Genomic DNA, 24839 nt, shown 5'->3' with positions numbered 1-24839 from the left:
GGAGGCAAATGAGGTTTAGTGACTTGTTCAGGATCACATAGCTAGTACTGTCTGAGGTCAGATTTGAACTCAGGAAGATGTCAGTCTTCCTGATTCCAGGCCTGGTACTCTGTGCTCTAGCAGCCCCCTAGCTGCTCCCAAATTCCGAGCCTTCTCTAAAGGGAATCTTGAAAGGAGCTTGTGGGTCCATCCTCCTGCCCTCCAATCCGGTCTCAGTGGGGAGGCCACTGAGGGTCTTGGGAGATGATGAGTAGCATCCAAGCTGAAGCGATTTCCATAGTGATGAAATTATTGGTGGTTCTTCTAGGCTGGGAAAAGCACATGGCTCTCAGAGCATAAGCCAATCAGAGAATCTGGTAGCAATTAATAATGGACTAGATATTCCTACAGAAACAGGAGCCGCTGCTTCCTGAGATGCAGCCCATCCTCTGTGCTGCTTGGACCAGAGCTGACGCGTCTTGCTTAATATACAGGAATATGATCCTGGAAATCACATCCTAATAGGAATAGTTGGAGAAACTAAAGATATTTCTTTAGCTAAAGAGACAGCTAGGCAAGGGAAGAGCACCAGAACTGGAGTCAGGAAGACTTGAATTCAAATCCAGCTTGCTAGCGATGTGACTCTGGGCAAGTCACTTCACCCTGCTGGACTCAGTTTCCCCATCTGTAAAATGAGTTGGAGAATGAAATGGCAAACCGTTACATTATCTCTGCCAAGAAAACCCCAAATGGGGTCAAGAAGAATTGGGCAGGACTGAAAAATGAACAAAACACCAACATTTAACCTAATGGGATTTATGATTGCCATTTTCAGATATTTTGAAGAAATCTCTGATGGCCTCCCCACATCCTCCTGATTTCAAGAGAAACAAAAGGAAGCCCCACTCTCTTTTCTTCCAGACAGATACTTCTAGCTCTGAATCAATAGTCCTCTCATTCTGTGGTTTACCCAGTAGTGGTCTCTGAGGTCTCATTTAGCCTGAAGCCTTTTGGGGCTTTTATTTCTAACCTTTCCTCCAACTCAAAGATTCTGTGGATTTCAAGCCACAGCCACTCATTTCATTCATTTGAGACACCATAAATTCCAGTTCAAGAACCATGTCCTGCCCATTGAGCTTTTTATACAGTATTTGATCCACGCAGGGAGACAGAATAGACACTGTCGTTAATGTGAATGGGGCGCAGCCCTCTCTCCTTTGCTCACATTGGTTTAATATCCTTTGGTGGGACCCTTGGAAGTTTCTCACGGATGCTAATGGTCCCCTCTGTGTAGCTGAGCCAAATGAGGAATTCCAGGACCCAGAAATAAATTAGTCACTTAGACTCTGCTTTGAGTTGCTTCAAGCTAAACAAGGGAATTTTCCCCTCCCCACCCCCAATTAGTTATTACAGCTCTGGCTTTATGTAACCGGGATAGAGCCTCCCCTGGTAGGACCCAAGAGTCCTGTCCAGCTCTCCTTTGCTTGCAGTGACTGACACATCCAGACACAGACCATTAATTCATTCCTTTCCCCCTTCCTGCCTCCTCCCTCTTTTCAGCTGCCAATTATGCCTTGTGTTAGTGGCATAGAAACCGCGGGCTTTCTTCCCTTCGGAGGATTCCCCTTCAGAGGTGCCAAGCTCTTGAGTTAGGGGATAGGAACGTTTCTGGGCTCTCACAGCGATTTCTGTAGAATTGTAGGAGAAATGCTGCTGATTCCTTCTGTGTAGCCATTTTGTCCCCTTGCTTCTTATACCAAAGCTCTTCATTGGTTCCATCAGCTTATCCGCTGATTCTCTGGGGTTTTCTAAGTGAGCCGTCGCGCCCTCTGCAAAGCGGAGGCTTCTGCCTCCCCTTTGCCGACGTTTGTGCCATTATTTTGTCGGCTTATGGTTCTGACAGACCTGGCCGGTGTGATCACTGTCGATGGAAAATGGCTGGATTTCTTCCGACCGCCTGTGTATTGGACCCAGCCTTCCCCTGGTCCTTCTGGAGATGACTAACTCCAGCTTGGCTGTGTGGGCTGGCCAGAATATTCCTACTATCTCTGAGCCCCATAAACACTGCAGGCTTTGTCCTCTCCCTTATCGGCCCTTTAACATAACACAGAGCCCTTACTGTGTTCCATTTGGACCCTGGCAGCCACAGCTTCTCCCCACCCCCATCCCCTTTCCCCTCTACTTTAGGGGTCTTTTGTTCAGAAGTTTCATTGTCCCTCCCAGTCTCCCTTCTGCCACACTCTGTGGTGCCGGCAATAAAAGTATGTTTATTTGGGGAAAGAGAAGGGATACTTTACCCCACCCCCAACCCACTTTGTGTGGATTCACAAATGCATTCAGTCAGTCCAGAGCAAAATTCACTCCTTGTCCTGCAAAAAAAAGTAAATGGGAGCTGGAGCCAGGGAGGCATTTGTTACTGCCAGTAGGGAAATTCTGAGTGTTAAAACTGGCAGTGTTTACCTGAATGGAGTGAAGAGGACCTGGGTTCAAGTCTCACCTCAATCACTTAGCACCTGTTAGCAGGTTTACATCTAAAAGGATCTCCGCACTCATCTACGTCAGGCTTTAAACTTCACTGAACGTTTTTATTTTATTTCATTTGAGCCCTTCCATAACCATCTGATGGGTATTATTATCCTCATTCTACAGAGGGGGCCACTGAGGCTTAGAGAGCTGATGATTTGGCCATGATCACACAGCGAGATGCAAAATGTGCACATTATATAAAAGTCCTTCGAGACTGTACGGGGGTCATCCCAGCAGTTTCTGTCAGCTCGTCAAGTCAGGAAACACCATGAGCTGATCACCCTCTGTGCTACCTCTGCTCCCTGTTACGACACGTGCTGGAGACTTAAAAAAAATATTTTTTTATCTTATTCTTTCTAGGCCAAGGTGCCCGCAGAACAATCTGCCCATTGTGTTTGGTCACCTGTGAGAGAGAGAGAGAGAGAGAGAGAGAGAGAGAGAGAGAGAGAGAGAGAGAGAGAGTGTGTGTGTGTGTGTGTGTGTGTGGCCACACACAAACTGCCCACTCCCAGTTGTCTTGATTTTCTTTACCTCAGTTACAACCTTGGCTCTGTCCCCCAGTCTGTCTTCACGTCATCATTCCTGCTATCTCTGCTCATAAACCGCACAGCTTTGCTGCCGCCCTTTTTTCTCCAGCCCTAAATCATTTTGTTCTGATAACCCTGGGACTCAAGGCCGGAAAGCTTTCCTCTGCCTCCCTCCTCTTCCCAACGGGAGAATCCCTGACATTTTCCCATGGGCTCTCACCTGCCGAGAAAGAACAGCTCTCCTGGAGCTTTGCAATGGGCGTTTCCCCAGAGAGCCAGCAGAAGGAGCACAGCTCCCAAGGTGAAAACCTCCCACAAATGCTCCTCCCCCACAGCTCTAGAGCTGAAAGTCTTTGAAGACCCAAAGTTCTTCCATTTTACAGATGAGAAAATTGAGACGAGAGACACACGTGTCCCTTCCCTCTCTACAGCCAGTTCTCCGGTATAGAGAGATCTTTAGTTTTGTTTTTGTTCAGTTTTGTTCAGCCTTGTCTCATTCTTTGTGACCCCATTTGGGGTTCTCTTGGCAAAGATACTGGAGTCATTGGCCATTTCCTTCTCCAGCTCGTTTGCCAGATAAGGAAACTAAGGCAGACAGGGTTACATGACTTGCCCAGGATCATACAACTAGTAAGTGTCTGAGGCCAGATTTAAACTCAGGAAGTTGTCTTCCTGACTTCAGGCCTGGTGCTCTGTCCACTGCCCTCTACATTTTAATTAGTTGGGTTGTTGGAATAAATTCAAATTCCTGAGAAATAATTGTGCATTTACTTTCTAGCCCATCCGCTGCATCCTTCGTGGCACTGCCAGACTCATCTTGATATATCTAGATCTGGTTCTGGGATTCTTTTGCTCTAAAACCTTTGTGGCTCCCCATTGTTTGATGGATAAAGTTCATGTGGGTGCTTCTACAATTCGGTGTCACTTTAATTTGAGAGGCAGCCTGGTCCAGATTTGGTCCAATTGCTGTGGCCACATACTACAATCAAACAGGTCTGTCCTCTGCCCCTGGAATACACCCCTGCCCCCGCCTTCATATCTCCTCTATCTAGAGTGGACTCTCTAGCCATCTTTTCCAAGTGAATTCCCACCCAGGGAAAGCAGCTGCTGCTGTGGCACCTCCTCCAAGGAGCATTCTCTGATTCTGCAGGTCAGTAAGGAGAGTCGCTCTGGGACCTCCCCTAGTGTTGGAATCTTTACAAACTGCTAACTAATTAGAGTTGATCTAATCTTACAAGAAGATGTTTTGGACCAGAACCTGAAACAAGGTACTAAGTAGAACAAATTGATACAATGCTTGTGTTTGCACCTTTACTCATTGGAGTTCACAAGTATGCCAGCTTCACAAAGTAAACTTTGTAACTTTGTGAGTTCACACCTCCCTTAAAGCTCTTAGGGCCAGAGAGCACTATGGGAGAAAACCCAGAACCCCATTCTCTCAGATATAAGGCCAGTGAAGAGAGAGCTATTCGAGAATATATTCCACTTGGCTGGCTGGTCGCAGAAGAGAGTTCAGCTGGATTGGAGAGGAGCACTCTGGTGCAGACACAGAGCACTTTGGGAGATTTCACCAGAATGACATGAAGAGTGGAGCCGGCTGGAGGCTGAAGAAAGCAGAGGCTGAGGCTGAAGGACCAGACCTTTGGATTTGGAGACATTCGGAGGGAGCTCTTGGAACCAAGCAGAGAGATAGACCTCTAAGCTAACCTGGCTATATTGGAGATAATAAAAGATCTGAACTTTTATCACCTGGCTGCATTTTGAGAACAAGATCACCACACCCTAGCACTTTGTTTTATGTCTAATGGGCTGTGATTTCATCTGTAGAAGGAAACTCCCTGGTGAGAACACTTCATCTACCAGTATCCTTTGGAGTCTTAGAAGCCAAGGGAAGGACCTTGAGCCAGGATTTATCCCAGCAGGACTTGAATCCTGCTTTAAAATTTTTTTTTTTTTTTGGTACACATCTAGCTTCCTTCCATCAATGGCACCTAAAGCACTTAATACTATGTGGATTCTGTAGCGGTGAATCCTGTGGCTATGACCAGTTGTGTTTATGTCCGACCCCCAACCATATTTCTTGTTCATATTCCTTTGTTCTGACATCAGGGAGGTGAGACCATGACATGCAAGTGAATTGGACTGAGGTGAAGGAAGGCTGTGGCCTTGCACTTAACTTTCTCTTCTTGAGCCCTCAGAGATCAGGACACCTGATCAGGTCCTGGAGGCAGTAGGAGACCCTGGCCTTTTTAAGCTAACGCCTTTAACCTTGGAAGCAGAGGCCTTGTATTCTCTTGTTTTCCTTCTCTGTCACCTCACGATGGTCTCTGCATACACCAGGTATTGCTAGAAGTGGATGAATAAGTGGGGAAAAATCATCTTTTAAGCTCTTGATATGGGCCAAATGCTAGGGAAACAAATTCACAAGACAAGGCCCTGCCCTCATGGAACTTACACTTTAACAGCCACCTAGTGAGCTTATTTAAATAAATGTAGCTGAGACTTAATCTTATTTGAAGATTGGAAGAAAGTTAGCTACCAGTCTGGATGCTGGTGGCAAGTAATCAGTCTCTTTCTTGGCAATATCAGGGCCTCCCCTTCCCACTGTAGTCATGGAACCCAGTGTTAACCATTTCAGTTTTGTATCCTGGCCACTTTATGTTACCATTGGAGGCACAACATGGGGATTTTAATCTCCCTCTTTTCCAGGAATAGCTAAATAAATAATTTCTGAATTAAATGTTCAGTATAGTCTAAGGAATTCTGGGCACTGAGCCACCTGAAAGCTAAACTTTTGGAAAAGAAAACTCATTTTCTTTAATTGAAAAATCTGGTCTTTCTATGTCTCATGTGTTACTGAGATCACCTGGTGGAAATCAGGTAAAATATGAACTTAATACAAGTCCCCTCCTCCTTTTCATGATCTCCTTATCCCATCCAACATTGAATACTCCATCTCTGGCCCCATGCTTTTGTTGGATATTTTCCCCCTTTAAAATAGTTTTAAATTAAATTAATTTTTTTTCAATGAACAAAAATCTAGTTTCTCTTTATTCCTATTTTCCTCATCTCCCTAATTTTGTTGGAGATGGGAGGGATAGGAAAGAGCTTGAAATAAATAGGCACACTCGAGGAAAACAAATTATAACACTAGGCCATGTCCAAAAAGGGTACCTCAGCCTGCCCCCGAGTCCATTATCACGTCTGTCAGGAGGTGCTACCATGCTTTTGCAGCTCACAGAGGTATCATGGGTAGCGTTTTCTTGGATCTTGAGTCAGGAAGAATTGCGTAGGAATCCACCTCTGATTTTCATTATTAGCTCCATGGCGCTTGGGAATTAAGCCCCTTTACTTTTCTCACACTTGGGGTTTGCTCACTTGTAAAATGGGGATCATATAAGATCCACGAGACTGGAAGGATCAGATGATAGAAGATATTTGTAAAGTACCTTAGAGGGATAGAGATTTGTTAGGAGCTAAACTTGAGACTTCATCGGTATAGGGAACTTCCAGTGAGGAAATTGCTTTTGAGTATAGATCTGTCAGTTGATAAACACTTATTGAACTCCTTTTGTGTACCCATCACTGTGCTAGTAAGCTCTGAGGATACAAAAGACAACCCTTGTCCTCCAAGTTACAATCTCATGGGGCAGAGTACACACAAAAAATGAGTACAAACAAGCTATATTGTAGACAAGATAAATGGGAAATAACGAGCAAGGGAAGGCACTAGAATTAAGAGGGGCTGGAGGTTTCCAATTTAGACTCTTAGAGAATGGACGGGGGGCACTGAGAAGGATCACTCAGCCACTATGTGTCAGAAGAGAGACTTGGATCTATGTCTTCTTAGCTTGAAGATCCAACCCTCTAGGAGACCTCTATCATTCTGCAAACCTGAAAATCTATATAATCTTGGATCTATAATGAGAGTATTAGAATCATCCTCATGAATATTCCTCTCTGTCTCAGTATCCTGGAATCCCTTCAAATCTCAGTTCAGACAGCACTTTTCCATGTTGCTGTATCTTTCCTGGAAGCTTCCTGAGGGCAGGGACTATATCACTGTGGTCTTCCTACCCGCATCTAACTTAGGGTGGAGCACATCGTAGGTTCTTGTTGACTTAATTGATTCCCTGCAAATACATGTGGGCGGGCACACACACACACACACACACACACACACACACACACACACAGAGTTACTACTATATCCCTCAGTTATATAGTGGATAGTGGATAGATAACTGATCTTGGTGTCAGTACAATGAGTTCAAGTCTCTCCAACACATCCTGGCTCCGTAATGCTCTCTAAGACTGGTAATTTGTCAGTCTGCATTGGCCAAGGGAACTTCCCCCCTAATGCTCCCCACAGATATGGAATCCCAGCTCTAGTCCAAGCCCCACCAAATACCCAAACAGACTCAGTAAAATCATGTCCTGGAGGGCAGAGCTTTTGTATTTCTATTGTCTTGCTCAGAATAAGCCCTCTAAGATATGTTGACTTGAATTCATGATCTCAGGGGTGATCCAACCCTACCTGCCACACAAAGGTGGGGGGCATAATAGGAGGAGGAGGAGGGGATTTGATCCAAGTTCTATGGGAAGATTGGTTGAAAAAATTGGAAATAACCTATAGAAAGAGAGTCTTGAGGGAAGACATAATTGCTCTCTCCAAATATTTTTGCAAGGCTCCCTGAGAAAGAAAGATTTAGGGATGTTTTTGTTTAAGGCCAGAAAATTAATAAGTGAAAAAGGCAGAAAGATAAATTTTTTCCTCAACATAAGGAAAATTGTCTTGACAATTAGAGTCATCAAAAATCGGCGTGGGATGAATCGCCTTGGGAGATGGCCTCCTTCACTATTGGACGGCCATTTCTTTATCAGGATATAGGTTGGACTCGCTTCTGCGATTCCATGATAACAGTTAATTGGGATGAAAGGAATTGAAGAGTTCTGTAGTTTTCCCTTGATCAACTCGATGCTTTGGGCTTAAAAAAGCTGAATTTCCCCCAAATGTTTGCAAAGCTGGAGGCAGAATTTCTAGGCAGTGCAGCTCGGTGGCCTTGCCAATACGCGCTGGAATTTGGTCATGTTTGAAAGCTGGATCGGGAGCCCAGAGACAGCTGCGCGCCAGCCTCGCCAAATCCCCAGGGGGTCATCCTCAGGTTGGCTGCAGAAAGGTCCTTTTTGGCTCGGCTTTTGTTGTGGTCACAGCAGCTCCTGGAAACAGTCTGTTTGAGGAAGCCTGGTGCTGTGGAGTTGTGAGAGGTGCGGATTCAAATGCCGCCCGATCCTTCCTGTTCTGAGCCCGGGTTTCCTCGTCTTTAAAATAGGGAGGATAATTCTTTTAGGGTCTCTTTCACAGGCTGGAATGAGATTGTGTGAATCCTAAAGCTCGGGGCTCCTGTTGGCTTTTGCTGATTCACAGGGGGATTGTCATAGGCATTGATGGAAGGAACACTCGGCCCAAGAAAATCATGGTGCCTTCAAGTACCAAAGAAGCATGAAGTCGGCCATTGGTTAAGTGGTTACCATGGTGACAGTCATTGCCAGGGTGCCTCGGTAGCATAGTGTAGGTGATAGAAGTAGTAGTTGTTGTTGTAGTAAAAAGTTGCAAAAACAAATGGACCCCAAATGAGTCTCTTTTTTACACACACACACACACACACACACACACACACACACACACACACACAGCTTCCCTCCCCCTTTTCCCCCCGGGGGAAGGCGTTCAACTCCTGCCTCAGACTCTGATTAGCTGTGGGATTCTGGCCAAGGCATTAATCTCTGCCTACCTCTCTCTGGTTTTCTTTCTCTAAAGTGGGAATAATACTAGATTTTATCACAGAGGAAATAAGCTTGTAAAGAAAGGGTTTTGCAACCAGTGTGTGCTGTGGCCTTGTGAGAAGTGTGGATTCAAAAGCTTTAACCACCTAAATCTTTATCTTCCCAGCAGAATGTAAGCTCTTTGAAGGCAAGGACTCTATTTCATTTTGGTTTTGTATATCTAGCACAAGTAGGGATATTATCGAGTGTGTTGGATTAGATTGGATTCTATTCCATTCTTTAGTCAAAAGAGGATTAAAGGTAGATGGGGTCTGGGCAACAGAGTCACCACCTCTGGCAAGGGAGGAGTCTTTGTTTGTAATAGAAAATAAAGCTTTGGGGCTTCCCAGACTGAGCTCCCCTTTGCCCTTATGTTACTCCACTTTTCTCCTCAAATAGCCCTTCTGGCCTTGGTTATTTGGTTTTGATAATTGAAACATTTAACTCGTAAAGCACACACTGTGTGTCACGCATTGTACTATGTCCTGGCCATACCAAGAAAGGCAAAAACACAGTCCCTGCTCCCAAAGAGCTCATGTTCTAATAGAGACATAGCACGTCAGTGAGCTGGAAGGCCCTCAGAGGCTTTTGAGTGTAGCCCCATCATTTGACAGATGAGAAAGTTGAGGCTGAAGGACATGAAAGGTCCATGAGGCCGTCATCCTCAGTAATCAAGGCCTTTAGAGCTGGCTTCTTTTCCCTGGAACATCTGTGTGTCTCTCACCTCTCTGTGTGTCTATCTCAGTCTCCCTTCCTTCCCCTCTTCCTTCCTCTCCCCACTCCTGTCTTTCTGTCTCTCCCTTCCTTCCTCTCCCCATTCTTTCTCTTTCTGTCTTGTCTCTGTCTCTCCCTTCTTTTCTTTCCCCATTCTTTCTCTTTCTGTCTATCTCGTCTCTGTCTCTCCTGTCTCTGTCTCTCCCTTCTTTCCTCTCCCCATTCTCTCTCTCTCTCTCTCTCTCTCTCTCTCTCTCTCTCTCTCTCTCTCTCTCTCTCTCTCTCTCTCATCTCTGTCTCTCCCGTCTCTGTCTCTCTCTTCCTTCCTTTCCCCATTCTTTCTCTTTTTCTCTCTCTCTTGTCTCTGTCTCTCCCTTCTTTCTCTTTCTCTTTCTTGTCTCTATCTCTCCCATCTCTGTCTCTCTCTTCCTTCCTCTCCCCATTCTTTCTCTTTCTGTCTCTCTCCCTTTCTTTCTCTCTGTCCTTATGCTTCCAGAGTCAGTTCTGGTTTCCTATATGGCCTTTCTAGCTTGGAGGTGGATTGCATTTCCCCAGCACTCAGAAGACCGATGCTTTTGTTTTTATCCCTGAGATGCATTACTCATTGCCTTCCTTGGCCCAGGACAGATGGAAATGTGAAATACTTCATTACAACCTAATTTCCCTGTGGGTCATAAGCATCCTGGGGGACTATGTCATCATGCTGTGGAAGGCACAGAAACTTCTGGAACAGGCCTGAGCAGCCAATGAATCATTCATCCCATTTGCTATTGTCTGTCTCTCAAAGCACATCAACGTGGCCCCATTCTGTGCAGTTAAGGGTGTCTTGCTTCCACCCCTGGCCAGAGCTTTGCCATTGGATCAGTCCAGTGCGTCCTTTGTCTGATAAACAAATACTCATGCTTTCTGGGGCTTGGGCCAACCCATGCTCCATCGGGGCCCCTACATAGAGTCTCGATTATCCCCTGAACTTATGAATGAAGAAACTAATAGAGGCCACAGAGTAAGTTTTGGGGTGAACGGACTCCAGCAAAAAGCTCTGTCCCTGGTAGCAACCAGTGATTGGGCATCAGTTCAGAATAGTTCTGTCTGTACCTCATTGCCAAACAATGAAAAAACCAGATTAAAGAGCAAATAGACATCGTTTGTTGAGGAAGAGAAGGAGTGTGACATTCAAAATTTATTTGATAAATCGTGAAAACCCAGAGTAGTGATATCCAGGTATCTACCTGCATGATCGAATATTCGGCTGGCATGGAACCAAATTGGGTAAATCACAATACTTCTCTCGGTCTCAGTTTCCTTATCTATAAAGGAGGGTGATAGGCTGGATGAGAGGCCTCACAGCTTTACATTGGTGATCATTCCCCATTTCCAGGTGGAAAAAAACCAAGGCAGAACCCAAGATCACACAGGTGGTAAGTGATGGAGTAGCATCCTGTCCTTTAACTAGTAACCCCTGGGCAGCTCCCAGGACCTCAGTGTTGTCATCAGTAAAATGAAAGGTTTGGAAGACATTGAATAAGGCCTTTCTCCATTCTGGGGCTATAAACTTCTTAGGATTTTAGTTTCTTTTATGGGGTAGAACTGCAGCCATTAATTAAAGAAAGTGTTTTTCAGGTCTTCAGAACTTAGTTTGTTTCCTCCTCTGTAATATCGATGAAGTGACCTCAGTGGTTCCTTCCAGGTCCAGAGCCTATGAAGAACTGCACCCTGTTTTTTTGTTTATTTTTTCTCCTTCCTTTCTTTTATTTTTAATACACATTGCTTTATGAATCATGTTGGGAGAGAAAAATCAGCGCAAAAGGGAAAAACCATGGCAGAGAGAGAGAAAAAAAACAGAAAAAAGAAGTGAACATAGTGTGTGTTGATTTACATTCAGTCTCCTTAGTTCTTTTTCTGGATGCAGATGAGCTTTTCTGTTGAAAGTCTATTCGGATTGCTGAACTCTTGAGATCACCAAGTTGATGATCGCACATTCTTGCTGTTCCTGTGTACAATGTACTCCTGGTTCTGCTTGTTTCACTCAGCATCAGTTCATGTGACTTTCCCGGCCTTTCTGAAATCAGCCTGTTCGTCGTTTTTAAATAGAACAATAATATTCCATTACCTTCATATGCCACAGATTATTCAGCCGTTCCCCAATTTTCCAATTCTTTGCCACCACAAAAAGAGCTGCTACAAACATTTTTGCACATATGGGTCCTTTCCCCCTTTTTTATGATCTCTTTGGGATACAAGTCTAGTAGAAAAGGACACTGCTGGATCAAAGGGCGTGCACAGTTGGATAGCCTTTTGGGTATTGTTCCAAACTGCTCTCCAGAATGGTGGGATTATTTCGCAACTCCACCAACAATGCATTAGTGTTCCGGTTTTCCCACATCCCCTCCAACATTTATCATCTTTTCCTGTTATCTGAGACAATCTGAGAGGTGCAAGGTGGTCCCTCGGAGTTGTTTCAATTTGCATTTTTTTAATAGTGATTCAGAGCATTTTTTTAGATGACTATAGATGGCTTTAATTTCCTCATCTGAAATTTGTTCATGTTCTTTATTCACCTTGCTTTGTGTCTCATTTTTTCCAGGAACAATTTCATCCACCAAGCGGACGGGGATTCCGGCTCCTCGAGAACTTGCGGCACCCATCTCGAGAGAGAGGACGGCCCTTCGAGCTCCCGCCAGCACCAAGAAACCAATCCCCAGTCCGATATCTTCCTGTGCCCCCACTCCTACTAAGCACTTAAGAGGCACCAATAAATCCAAGCAGGAGAATGAAGCCGGGGACAAGGCATTGCTGGAATCCCAGGTCCGGGAGCTCCTGGCAGAAGCCAAGACGAAAGATTTCGAAATCAGCAGGCTCCGGAGCGAACTCAAGAAATTCAAAGACAAAGGTTCCCCCAATGCCGCCGAGGGGCCCGACGCTTGTGACCAGAATGGCGACGGGCTGTCACCGCCCCCTGGGGACCTGGATCCCTTGATAAGAACTCTTCAAGAGAAGAACAAAAATTTCCAAAAAGAGCTGATCGATCTCGGGGAGGAGAACCGGGCTCTCAAAGAAAAGCTGGCCTGCATGGAGCACTCCCCCAGCTCGGAGGCGCCCACCAGCAATGACGGGGACAGCAGCCTGCCCACCCCCACGACGCAGGAGTCGAGCTTCGGAAGCCCCACCAGGAACCAGCTGTCGGGGGAGATGGAGGACTACAAGCAGCCCCTGAGCGGGAACGCGCTCCGGACCTCGGGCTCCTCGAGCAGCGACGTGACCAAAGCCTCCCTGTCCCCCGACGCTTCCGATTTCGAGCACATAGCGGAGGCCCCTTCCAGGCCCTTGTCGTCGGGCAGCAACCCCTTCAAGAGCCCCCGGTGCTCCACGGGGGGCAGCTCCCCCAACAACATCAGCGAGCTGTCGGTGGCCTCCCTCACGGAGAAAATCCAGAAGATGGAGGAGAACCACCACAGCACCACGGAGGAGCTGCAGGCCACGCTGCAGGAGCTGTCGGACCAGCAGCAGATGGTCCAGGAGCTGACGGCCGAGAACGAGAAGCTGGCGGACGAGAAGAGCCTCCTGGAGACGTCCTTCCACCAGCACCGGGAGCGCGCCGAGCAGCTGAGCCAGGAGAACGAGAAGCTGATGAGCCTCCTGCAGGAGCGGGCGCAGGAGGAGGAGGCCGGCGGCCAGGACGACAAGGTCCTGGAGCTGGAGCAGAAGTGCACCGAGATCCTGGAGAACGCCCAGTTCGAGAGGGAGAAGCTCCTCAACATCCAGCAGCAGCTGACCTGCAGCTTGCGCAAGATCGAGGGGGAGAACCAGGGGGCGGCCGAGGTGATCAAGCACCTCAAGGAGGAGAACTCGCAGCTGAGCGGCCTCCTGGAGCGGGAGCGGCACAACAGCAGCGCGGCCGCCAAGGCCCTGGACGACTGCCGGGTCAGCCTGGAGGGGCTCAAGATCGAGAACGCGGCGCTGAAGGTCCAGCTGGAGAGCGAGAAGCAGAAGGCGGTGGAGCTGGGCGCCGCGGGCCACGCCCGGGACACGTCCGAGGTGCAGGACAAGCTCAAGGTGGCCCGGGCCGAGAAGGACCAGCTGGAGCTGTCCTGCATGGAGCTCAAGCAGGAGCTGCTCAAGGCCAACAGCGAGATCCAGCACATCCAGGGCATGCTGGCCAAGGTAAGGGCGCCCGCCCCCCGTCGCAGCTCCCGAGCTTCCCGGGGGCTTCGTGTGCTCCCTGCCTCAGGGGGGACCAGGGTGGGAGGCGAGGCGGCATTCAGAGATGGGGGGTCCAGAGAAGGATACTTACCAATTAGCCCCCCAACTGTAAATATAAACTATAAAAACGTATATCCTGCTGTTTGAGGGAGAGGCCGAGCAGAGTCGGGCGGGGAGGGATCCCTCTGTGCCCTTCTGTGCCCCCGGGAGCCAGGGCAAGTTACTCCTCCAAGCTGGGCCACGGGTTCCTGCAAGTTAAGAGGGTCAGGCTGGCTGATCTCTGAGGTCTGTGACCCCTCATCTGTAAAATGAAGAGCTCCTCAATCGCTTAGTCATTCTCTCTGTCTCTGTCTTTGTCTCTCTGTGTCTGTCTCTATTCCTCTTTGTCTCTATCTGGATCTCTCTCTCTGTCTCTGTCTCTGTCTCTCTCTCTCTCCCTCCCTCCTTTGCCTGCCTTCTGCCTTGTCTCTCTCTGTGTGTCTTTGTCTCTCTCATCTCTGTTTCTCTTTCTCTTCTCTGTCTGCCAGTCTCTGCCTCTGTCTTCTTCTGTCTTTGTCTTCTGTCTCTATCTTTCTGTATCTCTTTCTCCTCTATTCTGTCTCTTTCTCCTTTCTTTCTCTCTGTCTCTTTCTATCTCTGTATCTGTCTCTCTGTCTTTCTTTGTCTCTTTCTCTCTCTCTCTCTCCTTCTTCCTCCCGCCCTTTCTTACCTCTCTCTTCTTTCTCCTTTCTCATTCTCTTCCCCTTCTTCTCCCTCCTCCCCTCACCCTCTCCCTCTCTTCTGGTTCTTTCTCACCTCCTTCAAAAATACCCAAGTGTGGCCATCCTTAAGGAACCAGGGGCCACTTCATAAGTATTAGTTTTCTGACTGACGAAGCCTCCTCAGGTTCCCTTCCATTGGCTTGGGTCACTTCAGTCCTTCTAGGGCACATGTGTTCCTTATATTTTTTCATCCTCCTTAGCTTCCTGATGCTCCGGTGGGTTTCTGCACAGTTGCTGGTTCTATGTGTCCTTTTAATTATTTGCTACTCTTTATAAATAACTACTTAAGTATCCCCTGAAATCCCTCCCTCATTTGAATTCGGCAATCATTTATTAAATACTTTCTGCCTTGTGGGACCTGAGTAAGAAACTGGGAACACAGACAAAAATGAATAGCCCTGCCCTCCGGGAGCTTACGTTCTATTGGGAGGAAACCCTTGGTTCACCAAAAAATCCAAAATAGCAATCGGTAAACATTTATTGAAAACCTAAGACTTGGTGCCAGGCACTGTGCTAATAAATACTGGGGATTCAAAATAGGGGCAAATGGGACAGCTCCTGCCCTCAAGGAGTTTATATTCTACCGGGAGGAAACAAACTCGTACATGGGAAATTAAAAGATAGACAAAATATATAACCAAATTCAAAATATAGACGATGTATTTCTTAGGGTGAGAGAAGTCCCAAGGATTGGAGTGGGTGGCGAGAGGGATCTGGTTCAGCCTTGTGTGGGATTGAATTTGTGCTTGAATTGAACCATGAGGCAAGCTGGGAGTTCCAAGAGACAGAGGTGGAGAGGAGAGCATCCCTTAGTCATGGGGCACAGCCTGGGCAAAGACCTGGAAATGAGAGATGAAATTTCATGGTTGACAACAGCAAGTGATTTTGATTTGAAAACTGAATGCGTAAGATATATAGAAAAGTGAAATCAGGCTGTAAAAGGCGAGTCGCAGCCCCAGTGCAGAGGATTTTTAAATGTCAAGAAGGGTTTATATTTTATCTATAATATCTCCATTGAAATTCGTGATAAAGCAGTTGAGGACAGGAGACATTTCTGTCTCCGAGTCTGGCGCTCCCCGCGCACGTGGGAGCTTCATGTTCTTGGTACTCCTGGGTCCTGGCATTCACCCCTACTTTGAAAAACGCTGTTAGCTTTTTTTTTTTTTTTTTTTTTTTTGAACAGAGGCAGTTAAATTACTGACCTGAAAATCTTTTAATGAAGAATAAATAGATTCAGGTTGAGTCACAAGTTAATATTCAAACGAGGGAACTTAATTCTATTCTAAATCATGAACCTGACACACCATTGTTTGGCAGAGTGTGTTATTATTGTAGTGTCAAAAATGAAGGCATGCCAGACAGAAAAATAAACGTAGTCATACGGTGTTCAGTCACTGAAGGGGCCGTTACTCCAGTGGGCAGAGCTCCGACCCTGTCGTCAGCAAGGTCCGCAGCCAAATCCAGTCTACAAGTCACTTCATCCCTGACTCAGTTTCCTCATTTGTACAACGTCCTTTCTAGGTCTCAAGACTTTGATCCCGAGAGGGAGGTGGAGACAGTTGAGGATTGTGGGTTGAGTGCTGGGCTAAAGAGCCCCCTTAGATCCCAATAAGGACCCCAATAGATCTGGTCACTTACTAGTTGCATGATCTTGGGCAAGCCACCTAAAGCTTCTCTCCTTAAGAGGGCCTGAGTTCAAATTTCAACTCAGACACTAGTTCTGGGAACTGGGAAAGTCAGTTAAAAAGAAAATTAAATGGAAACAAAATTTTAAAAACTCTCTATTTGCCTCAATCTATAAAATGGGGATAATAGTACTTCCCTCCCAGACCCGTTATAAAATGAGGTTTTGTGTGTGTGTGTGTGTGTGTGTGTGTGTGTGTGTGTGATTATTATTAGAACAGAGTAAGTGCTTTATAAAGCATTATATATGCTTTATATGTGCTATAGCATTTTATATGCTTTATATGTGCTATAACATTTATAAATGTTAACTATTATTGTTATTTTTTTTATTATTGCCAAAAAAAGAAAGTGTCTGTAGCCAAAAAAAACTTAGTCATTCAAATAGTATTTTGAAAGCAAAAAAAGCCTGTATCAAAAACTGTACAATTTTAGCATCCTGATATATCATCTAAATCTGCCACCAGAAATGAGTGATGAAATGGAAAGGGAACTGATCTCCAAGTGAGTCTGTCTCTTTCTCCTTCTTTCTTCCTTCCTCCTTCTCTTTCTTGCTTCCTCCCTCCCTGCCTCTCTTTTCCTCTCTTCCTCCCTTCTTCTCTTCTTTCCTCCCTCTACCCCTCCACCCCCTCCCTCTCTCCCTCCCTCCCTCCCTTCTTCCTTCCTTCCCTTCCTTCCTTCCTTTCTCCTTCTCTTCTTTTTTTCCTCTCTCCCTCCCTCCCTTCCTCCCTCCCTTCCTTCCTTCCTTCCTTCTTTCTTTCTTTCTTTTTCCTTCCTTCCTTTCTGTCTGTCTTTCTTTCTTTTTTCTTCCTTTCTGTCTGTCTTTCTTTCTTTTTCCTTCCTTCCTTCTTGCTTTCCTTCCTTCCTCCTTCTCTTTCTTTCTTTCTTTGTCTTTTTCTCTCTCTCTTTCTTTCTTTCTTCCTTTCTTTTTTCCTTTCTTTCTTTCTTTCTTTCTTTCTTTCTTTCTTCCTTTCACATACTTTTCAAAGCCTCTGAAAGCCTGCACAATCCACTCCTTCTATGACTTAATAACAGTGATTATCTCAACTAGGACCTAAATGGTTAAACCTATATAAATGCTACCTATCATTATTAGATAAGATACAAGGTGCTCCTTAAGGTTTCCCAAGCACTCTTTGCGTACTATCTCATTTGATTCTCACAGTGACTTCAAGAGGTAGATGCTCTTATTATCCTCATTTCAAAGATTATGAAACTGAAGTACAGAGAGATGCGATCTGGCAGGATTTGAACTCAGATCTTCCTGATCCCACTGTATCCTCTAGCTCCTTCGTTTTTTCCACTTATTCTTTCAGTTGTGTCTTATTCTTTATGATCCCATTTGGGGTTTTCTTGGCAAGGATACTGAAGTGGTTTGCCATTTCCTTCTCCAGCTCATTTTACAGAGGAGGAAACTGAGGACCCAGGAGTTAAGCTATTTGACCAAATTTGTTTGGATCATGAGCAGAGGTGGAACCAAAGAACTAAACAAGAAACTGTTGGTCCCCCAAGTCTTGTTAGAGCCCAGCCCCCTTCCTTCCCTGACCGCATCCGGCAGATCATCAGAGTAAAGAAGCTTGGGATTCCTACTTCCCTCTCCCCCGACCTGGAGAACAGCAGCAGACACAGACTGAGTGAGAGAAGGAGAGTCTGGGGAAAAAGTCCTGTGATGCTTTGTTTTGAGACTCTCCCAGCACCGGAGAGCTAGCACAGGGGCTTCATCTCAGGAAAGAACGGGTCCTGCTTTAGAATCGGTCAGCAGATGAAAACATGCTCGAAGTTTCTTTGTTCAGTGACTGGGTTTTTGGTGGGGCTGGGGGGAGGGTGACAAAGGACAGGATTTGGAATGGCCATGGAGGGGTTTCTCCTGATTTTCAAGACAGTGGAGCTGAATTTTGGTGTGATGGTACCTTCCTTTTCTTGCAAAACGAATATTGCAGGCCTCTGGCCATGGCTGGATTTTCTTCCCGTGGCAGTGAATGAATGATGATGGTGGCTCAGATTGCCAAGGAGTTTCAAGGCTTAGGAAGCCCCGTATGTAATTCTACGCGAGGCCTTCCCTGCTAGAGAAGGAGGGGAGGCTCTTACTGAAGCCTGGGAACCTGTTTGTTCTTTCAGACTATTTTTATAACTAGTTCAGTATAATTAGTTTGCTGTGTCGTTCAGTGGATTGTATTTCATGGGTTGAAAACCGTGGTTCTGCAGAAGGGTCCCTGGGTCCCCAGATTAGTCCCAGATACAGAGAGGGGTCAGAAGCCTTTCCTTAATGGGACTGGGCTTTAAACAAAACTCCCAGTTGAGAAAACACCCTTCACCGAATAGGTTGCCATCTCCTCTGTATCTTAATCTTAGGGAATTTCCTAAATTACTGAGAATTTGAACCCCCTCAACTTTGACCTTTCACTCTTTCATTCTCTGGAAAGAATGCTAGATGTGGAGAAAGGAAGGAAGGAAACTCACCTTATGAAGCTCCTACTATGTGCCAGGCACTGGGTTAAGCATGTAAAAAATTTCTCATTTGAGCCCCTCAGCAGATCAGGGAAGTAAATGCTATTTTGATTCCTATTTTACAGATGGGAAATTAAGGCAGACAGAAGTTGAAGTGGGTGTAACCAGGGTCACATAGCTAGTCAGTATCCAAGGCAGTATTGAACTCGGGTCTACCCTGATTCTCTCAGGTCCATCAAATAGTTGTCCAGTTATTTAGACCATATGTCACAGTATAATTGGCTTCCTTGTAGTCCTGTGTATTTTATTCTGGAGGTTTGGAAGCAGGGGTCCGCCGGCTTCACCGGAGAGGTTGCCAAAGGGCCAAGAACACAAGAAGGATGAACAGCCTCTTCCAACCACGCTCGACTGAATCGGGCTTCGAGCTTTAGAAAAGGCGCTGGCCTGGCCAGGGAGCCTGCTCCTGGGAGCATCATCCCTCAGGCCCGGCTGCCGCTGGGGGAGGGCCCGGGGAGGAGCGATGGAACAAGCCTCTAGGCCTGGAGATTTAGGGAAACCAGATGGGCTTGCTGTGGAAGGAGGTGGCTGGGGCTCTGAGAGAAGGGAGGCCCCAGAGAGCCTTAAACCCACTGGCAAGGAAGCTTCGGAGGCTGCGGATGACGGATGAAGCCCGTCCCCCAACTCGTCCTGCAGGGGCTTCTTGGGGCTCCTTCCCCTGGCCGGCCTCATCAGGACCATATTTCCTGCTGACACCTAGTACATTCACACTCTTCTCCGCCCACGAGGAAAGAGAGCATTGAATCTGCCCCAAGTCTCTTTTATCCTTTGCCATTCTGAGAGAGAGAGAGAGAGAGAGAGAGAGAGAGAGAGAGAGAGAGAGAGAGAGAGAGAAGAGATAGAAACAGAGAGAGGAAGGGAGGGAGACAGAGACAGAGAGAGACAGACAGAGACAGAGAGAGACAGACAGAGAGAGAGAGAGAAAGGGAGAGAGACAGAGAGAGAGAGAGACAGAGAGAGAGAGAAAGGGAGAGAGACAGGGAAAGAGGGAGAGAGATAGAGACAGAGACAGGGAGGAAGGGAGGGAGACAGAGAGAGAAAGAGAGACACAGAGAGAGAGAAAGATAAAGACAGAGACAGACGGAGACAGAGACAGAGGGAGGAAGGGAGGGAGACAGAGACAGAGACAGAGACAGAGAGATAAAGAGAGACACAAAGAGACAGAGAGAGAGAGAGAGAGAGAGAGAGAGAAGAGACAGAAACAGAGAGAGGAAGGGAGGGAAACAGAGACAGAGAGAGAGACAGACAGAGAAACAGAGACAGAGGGAGGAAGGGAGGGAGACAGAGACAGATAGAAAGAGATAGAGAGAAAGAGACACACATACAGAGACAGAGAGAGACAGAGAGACAGGGAAGGAAGGGAGAGAGACAGAGACAGAAACAGATACAAAGAAAGACAGAGAGGGAAGGAGGGAGAGAGACAGGCAGAGACAGAGAAAGAGAAGAGACAGAAACACACACACAGAGAAAATATATTGACGAGACTGAGGGTGGGCAGCCTTTCATACCTGCAGTGCCCCAGCTCTGCACAAGAGGGAAGGGAGGGTCCTTTCGCTTTTTCTCTGGGGCCACGCTCAGTTGTCATGATTCAGCAGCACTAACTTGGATGGATTCGCCATTGATCTTCCTTCTCCATTTGCTGGTCGGGAGCTTATTCACTTTCCTGGTCCCGCACCAGTTCATAAAAAGCTTCTCATGCTTTTCTACATTCTCCTCATAGAGCAGTGATAATTCCCCATATTCCCAGGACTTTGTTGGGCCACGTCAGTCTGACGATAAATGATAAATAATAACCAGTGATGGCGGCCAATGACCTTAATCTTAATGCTCTGATCAAGCACATTAAGCCGATAGTTTCTCCATCTGCCCAACAGTCCATAGAACATCATAGTCCCACAGTGACACGTCTGTCCAGCAAGAATTTGGACTACGGGGGTGTGGCGGCCTTGGAATGTCCCTTCTCGTACACTATCTCATCATCATTGGAACATTGTTAGAAGTATTGATGTGACCCCTATAAAGAGAAGGAGGGTAGAGTGGAAGTGAAATCATATAATTATTCCTGAGGCAATTATAATGATAATGACAATAAAAACAGCTCATATTTACTCCGTGCTTTAAAGTTTACAAAGCACTTTTCCACACAAGATCCCTCTGACATAAGGCAGGGGAAATGTTACTGTTCCCAATTAACAGGGAAACTAAGGCACAGAGACGGGGTAGCTTGGATAGGAAGGTAGTAAGGTACAGCGTAAAGAGGCCCGATTGTGAAGTCACAGGACCTGCTGCTTCCTGCCTGTATGATCTTGGGAAAGTCACATAACACTCCAGGGCCCTCCTCTATAAAATGCAGACAATCACTGAAGAAACCCCAAGGATCTCTCCAGCTCCGGTCTATGATTCTACGGATTGTGGCGTTGTAAGAACAGCGTTCAAACCCAGTCTCCAAAGTTCACCGGCTTTATGGGGCTGTGGGCAGGTTACTTAATCTAGGCTTCTCAGACCCCTGTGAAATCATATATTTAAATAGTTAAAATAGTTTCGTAACTCCCCGTGGCTAAAGAGCTTCGGAGGCAGGATTCAAACTGAAATGCATTTTCCATTTCTCGTGGTCCGGTGCCCTTTCCCCATTTGTTCGATGAAGTAACCTCCATGGAATCCCGCAGAAGCCATGGCCATTAATGGCTCCTTCCAATCTCCCCTAGAATCTGTAGCCAGAGGGCTCACTCTGAAGGGTCCGGAGCCCGGCTGAAGCCGGGCAGGCTCTTTCCGAAGAGCAGGGCCGGTCAGCGTCTGGAGAGTTTGTACGCAATTACTCATTAGCCATTGCTTCATACCTTGACCTCTAGCATTTCCCACAAACCCCCAGCTAAGCAGATGGGCTTTTTTCCTTTTCAAGTAATTATTACCTTTGATTGCTAAAGGAATGTCAGTAGCTTCCCATGAGCAACATGCCCTTGCGGGCTGGGAGAGAGGTCTGGGGAAACTCGCTCACTGAACGAAGCAGATTTTTCGCCCCATCCTGGGGATTCGGCAAACTCTTCGTTAATAATTGCAATATTTGATAAGTCTTTCTCCTTGAAGAGATGAGGAACTGAGCATGGAATGATGGATTTTTCTTTTTTCTTTTTAGATTCTTTTAAAAAAATTTTATTTAGTTTTTTTATTTACAAGATATATGCATGGGTAATTTTTCAGCACTGACAACTGCCAAACCTTTTGTTCCGACTTTTCTCCATCCCCTCCCCCAGATGGCAGGTTGACCAATACATGTTAAATATGTTAAAGTATAAGTTAAATACAATATAAGTATACACATGTCCTAACAGTTGTTTTGCTGCACAAAAAGAATCAGACTTTGAAATAGTGGACAATTAGCCTGTGGAGGAAATCAAAATATATAATATATATTTTGAAATATATATATATATATATAAAATATATAATATATATTATATATATTATTATTATATATATATTATATATATATATATATATAAAATATATAATGATCTCCTGGTCCTGCTCATTTTATTCAGCAATGATGAATATTTTCACTTGATGTGCCTAAGGTTTCTGGGAACTTGAGCAGATTCATTTTCCCTGTGCCTCAGTTTCCTCATTTCTAAGATGACAATGTCTAACTAGAGGGCCTCTGAGAAACTTTTCCAGCTCAAGATCTTGAATGTCACATGTCAATAAGAGTTATTCCAACTGATCTCCTCTGCCCCCTTCATTTTTTATTCCTTGTTCCATACAAAGGAGAGATTTCTGGGAAGAATTTGTAAATAAAGGTAGTGTAAAAAATATGTATGTGTGTGTGTATATATATGTGTATAATATATAAAACATATAATATAAAACAATATATTATATGTAATTATATATACATACATAATATATACATAGGTAATACATTTTATATGATTATAATTATATAATACATATATACATACATATATAATAAATGGCTTTAAAGTGATGGTTAAATTGAATTTAGAGACAGGAAGGATCTGAATATCACAGGCATAGAGCTGTAAGGAATTATAGTTTTCCCCCCTTTACAGAAGAGAAAACTGAGGCAGCAAAGAGCTAAAATTTTCCCTCAGTATTGCCCTGATTTGGGCAAATTGCTTTATGATTGCCTTGTAAAAAAGCCCCCACCCCCCAAAAAAATTCTTAATCCAGTGGGATCTTTGAGAGTTCCAAAGAGATTCTCTACAGTTGATCTGTGGTTTACAAAGCCATTTTCCTTTCCTCTCCCCATCTCTCCCAGCTCCCATTTCTATGTCAGCTCTCCATTCCTTTACCTACAGACAGGACACAGCAGACTAAGTGGCCGGCTTGGCCAATGCAATCCAATTTCAGAAAATATGAATTTAAAAAATAGAGCCACACCTTCTATCATTGGCAGTCTGGCCCATCTGAAAGCCAGCCAGGAAGCAGGAAGTGAGTGAGAACAAGACCTCTAAGGAGCCCTTCATCACATACTCAGCTCCTGAGAGAGCTACTACCATCCCTCTTTCAGAGCCCGTTTACTCCTAGTTTACACAAAAGCTTAGTAATTTCCTGGAGCAACAGAAAGTGCACAGGATTTGGAGGTCAAAGACCTGGGTCAGATTTCTCAGGGTACCTTCAGCAATTTACCCCCTCCCCTCCCCACCCTGGTATTTCCTTATCTTTTAAATAAGAAAGTTTGACTAAATATAGAAAGATCACTGGATACAAAGTTAGGAGCCATGTGTTTAAATTCTGACTCCTTTTACAATCTTTGTATTTAAAAATCTTTCCCTTATTCCGGAATTTAAACACCAACCCAAAGGAGCATTCCTATTTACAAAGTAGAAGGGAAAAAGAAGATTGGACACAAAATTGAGATTCTGTGATGCAATTTGTTTTTCCTTTTCAGTCTGTCATAAGGCTGTGTGCCTCAGTTTCTTCATCTGTCAAATGAGGCAACTAAATGGCCCAATGAGTAGATAGAGCATCAGACCTAGAGCTTGGAAAATCCGAGTTCAGATCCTGCCTCAGAACTGAGTGAGTCACTTAGCTGCTCTCTGCCTCAACTTCTCCTTCTGCAAAAATGGAGATAATATCTCCTAGGGGTTGGTTGTAATGAGGAGGAACTGAGATTGACATTTACAAAGTCCTTTGTAAACCTTAAAGAGCTATAGAAATGGTAGTCATTATCATTAAATGCCGGCCACAATAGGGATCCTTTCCAACTCTCCATTTAATCTTAATATTTAATCCTATAAAGACGAGGAGATCATCTCTTTTTAAGCCTTCTCTAACTATGGTTCGTTTCCATGAAGTAGGAAATTATGAGTCCCATTTTACAGTAGAGTAAACTGAGGCTGGGAGAGATTAAGTGACTTGCCCTGGTTCACAAGCTTGTAAGGACCTGATGAGGGCTCGGCTCTTCCTGCCTCCGAAGCCTTAGCCAAACCCCTCCAGTGGGGAGGTGATACGGGTGCTGTGGTCACAAGAACAGGGCGTTTGGGGGGGAGGACCCGGATTCCCCATCGGCCCTGCTGCTTGCTAACCCTACGTGTGAGCATGGGTGAGCCACTGCTTTGTCTCTTAGCCTCAGTTTCCCCCTCTGTCTAAAATGGTCTAAAAGTCCCCTTCCCTCTCAATGCTGCCGTCTTAGGCCCTTTGGAGCCCTCTAGTGGACGACTCAACATCCAGGCTCCAACCTTTAGAGCAGTCACCGGTCAGCCTGGCCACCCAAAGGGATGGAACAGCGACAAGTGTTGCTCCCTGTGGATGGGTGGCTAGTGTTCAAGGCTACTCTCTGGGTTTCTGGGAAGATCTGACTGGGGTGGAGATGCTCTGTGGGGACCCCCGCCCATTTTTCCCCTAAAAAAGGAAATTCCCTATGACTTAAACAGCCTACCCACAATGGGAGGCCCCGGCAACCCCCAGCTGCCAGTCACAAGTCACCAGTAAGTCAGGAAGCATTAAGTCCCTACTGTGTGTAAAAGGACTTTTATAGAAATAGTTACTATTATGTGCCAGAAATATTATTTATTATTATGTGCTGCAAATACACAAGGAAGCATCTCTTACTCTCAAGGAGATGACAGTGTTTTGGGGGAAAGAGCACAAACACAAG

The 24839-nt window shown here is 45.6% G+C and overlaps 1 protein-coding gene across 1 annotated transcript in view; it reads left to right on the top strand.

Annotated features, from left to right (window-relative positions):
* The window catches only part of SPECC1 (sperm antigen with calponin homology and coiled-coil domains 1), a 280120-nt gene that overhangs the window by 122809 nt on the left and 132472 nt on the right, over window positions 1-24839 (top strand). The window contains 1 exon segment of the mRNA XM_051992088.1: window positions 12157-13733. Within this exon segment, the coding sequence (XP_051848048.1) occupies window positions 12157-13733 (1577 nt within the window).

The sequence above is a fragment of the Antechinus flavipes genome, chromosome 4 (assembly GCF_016432865.1).
Source record: "Antechinus flavipes isolate AdamAnt ecotype Samford, QLD, Australia chromosome 4, AdamAnt_v2, whole genome shotgun sequence".
Taxonomy (NCBI): domain Eukaryota; kingdom Metazoa; phylum Chordata; class Mammalia; order Dasyuromorphia; family Dasyuridae; genus Antechinus; species Antechinus flavipes.
Note: the sequence above shows the minus strand (reverse complement) of the source record. Positions and strands in the feature narration are given on the sequence as shown.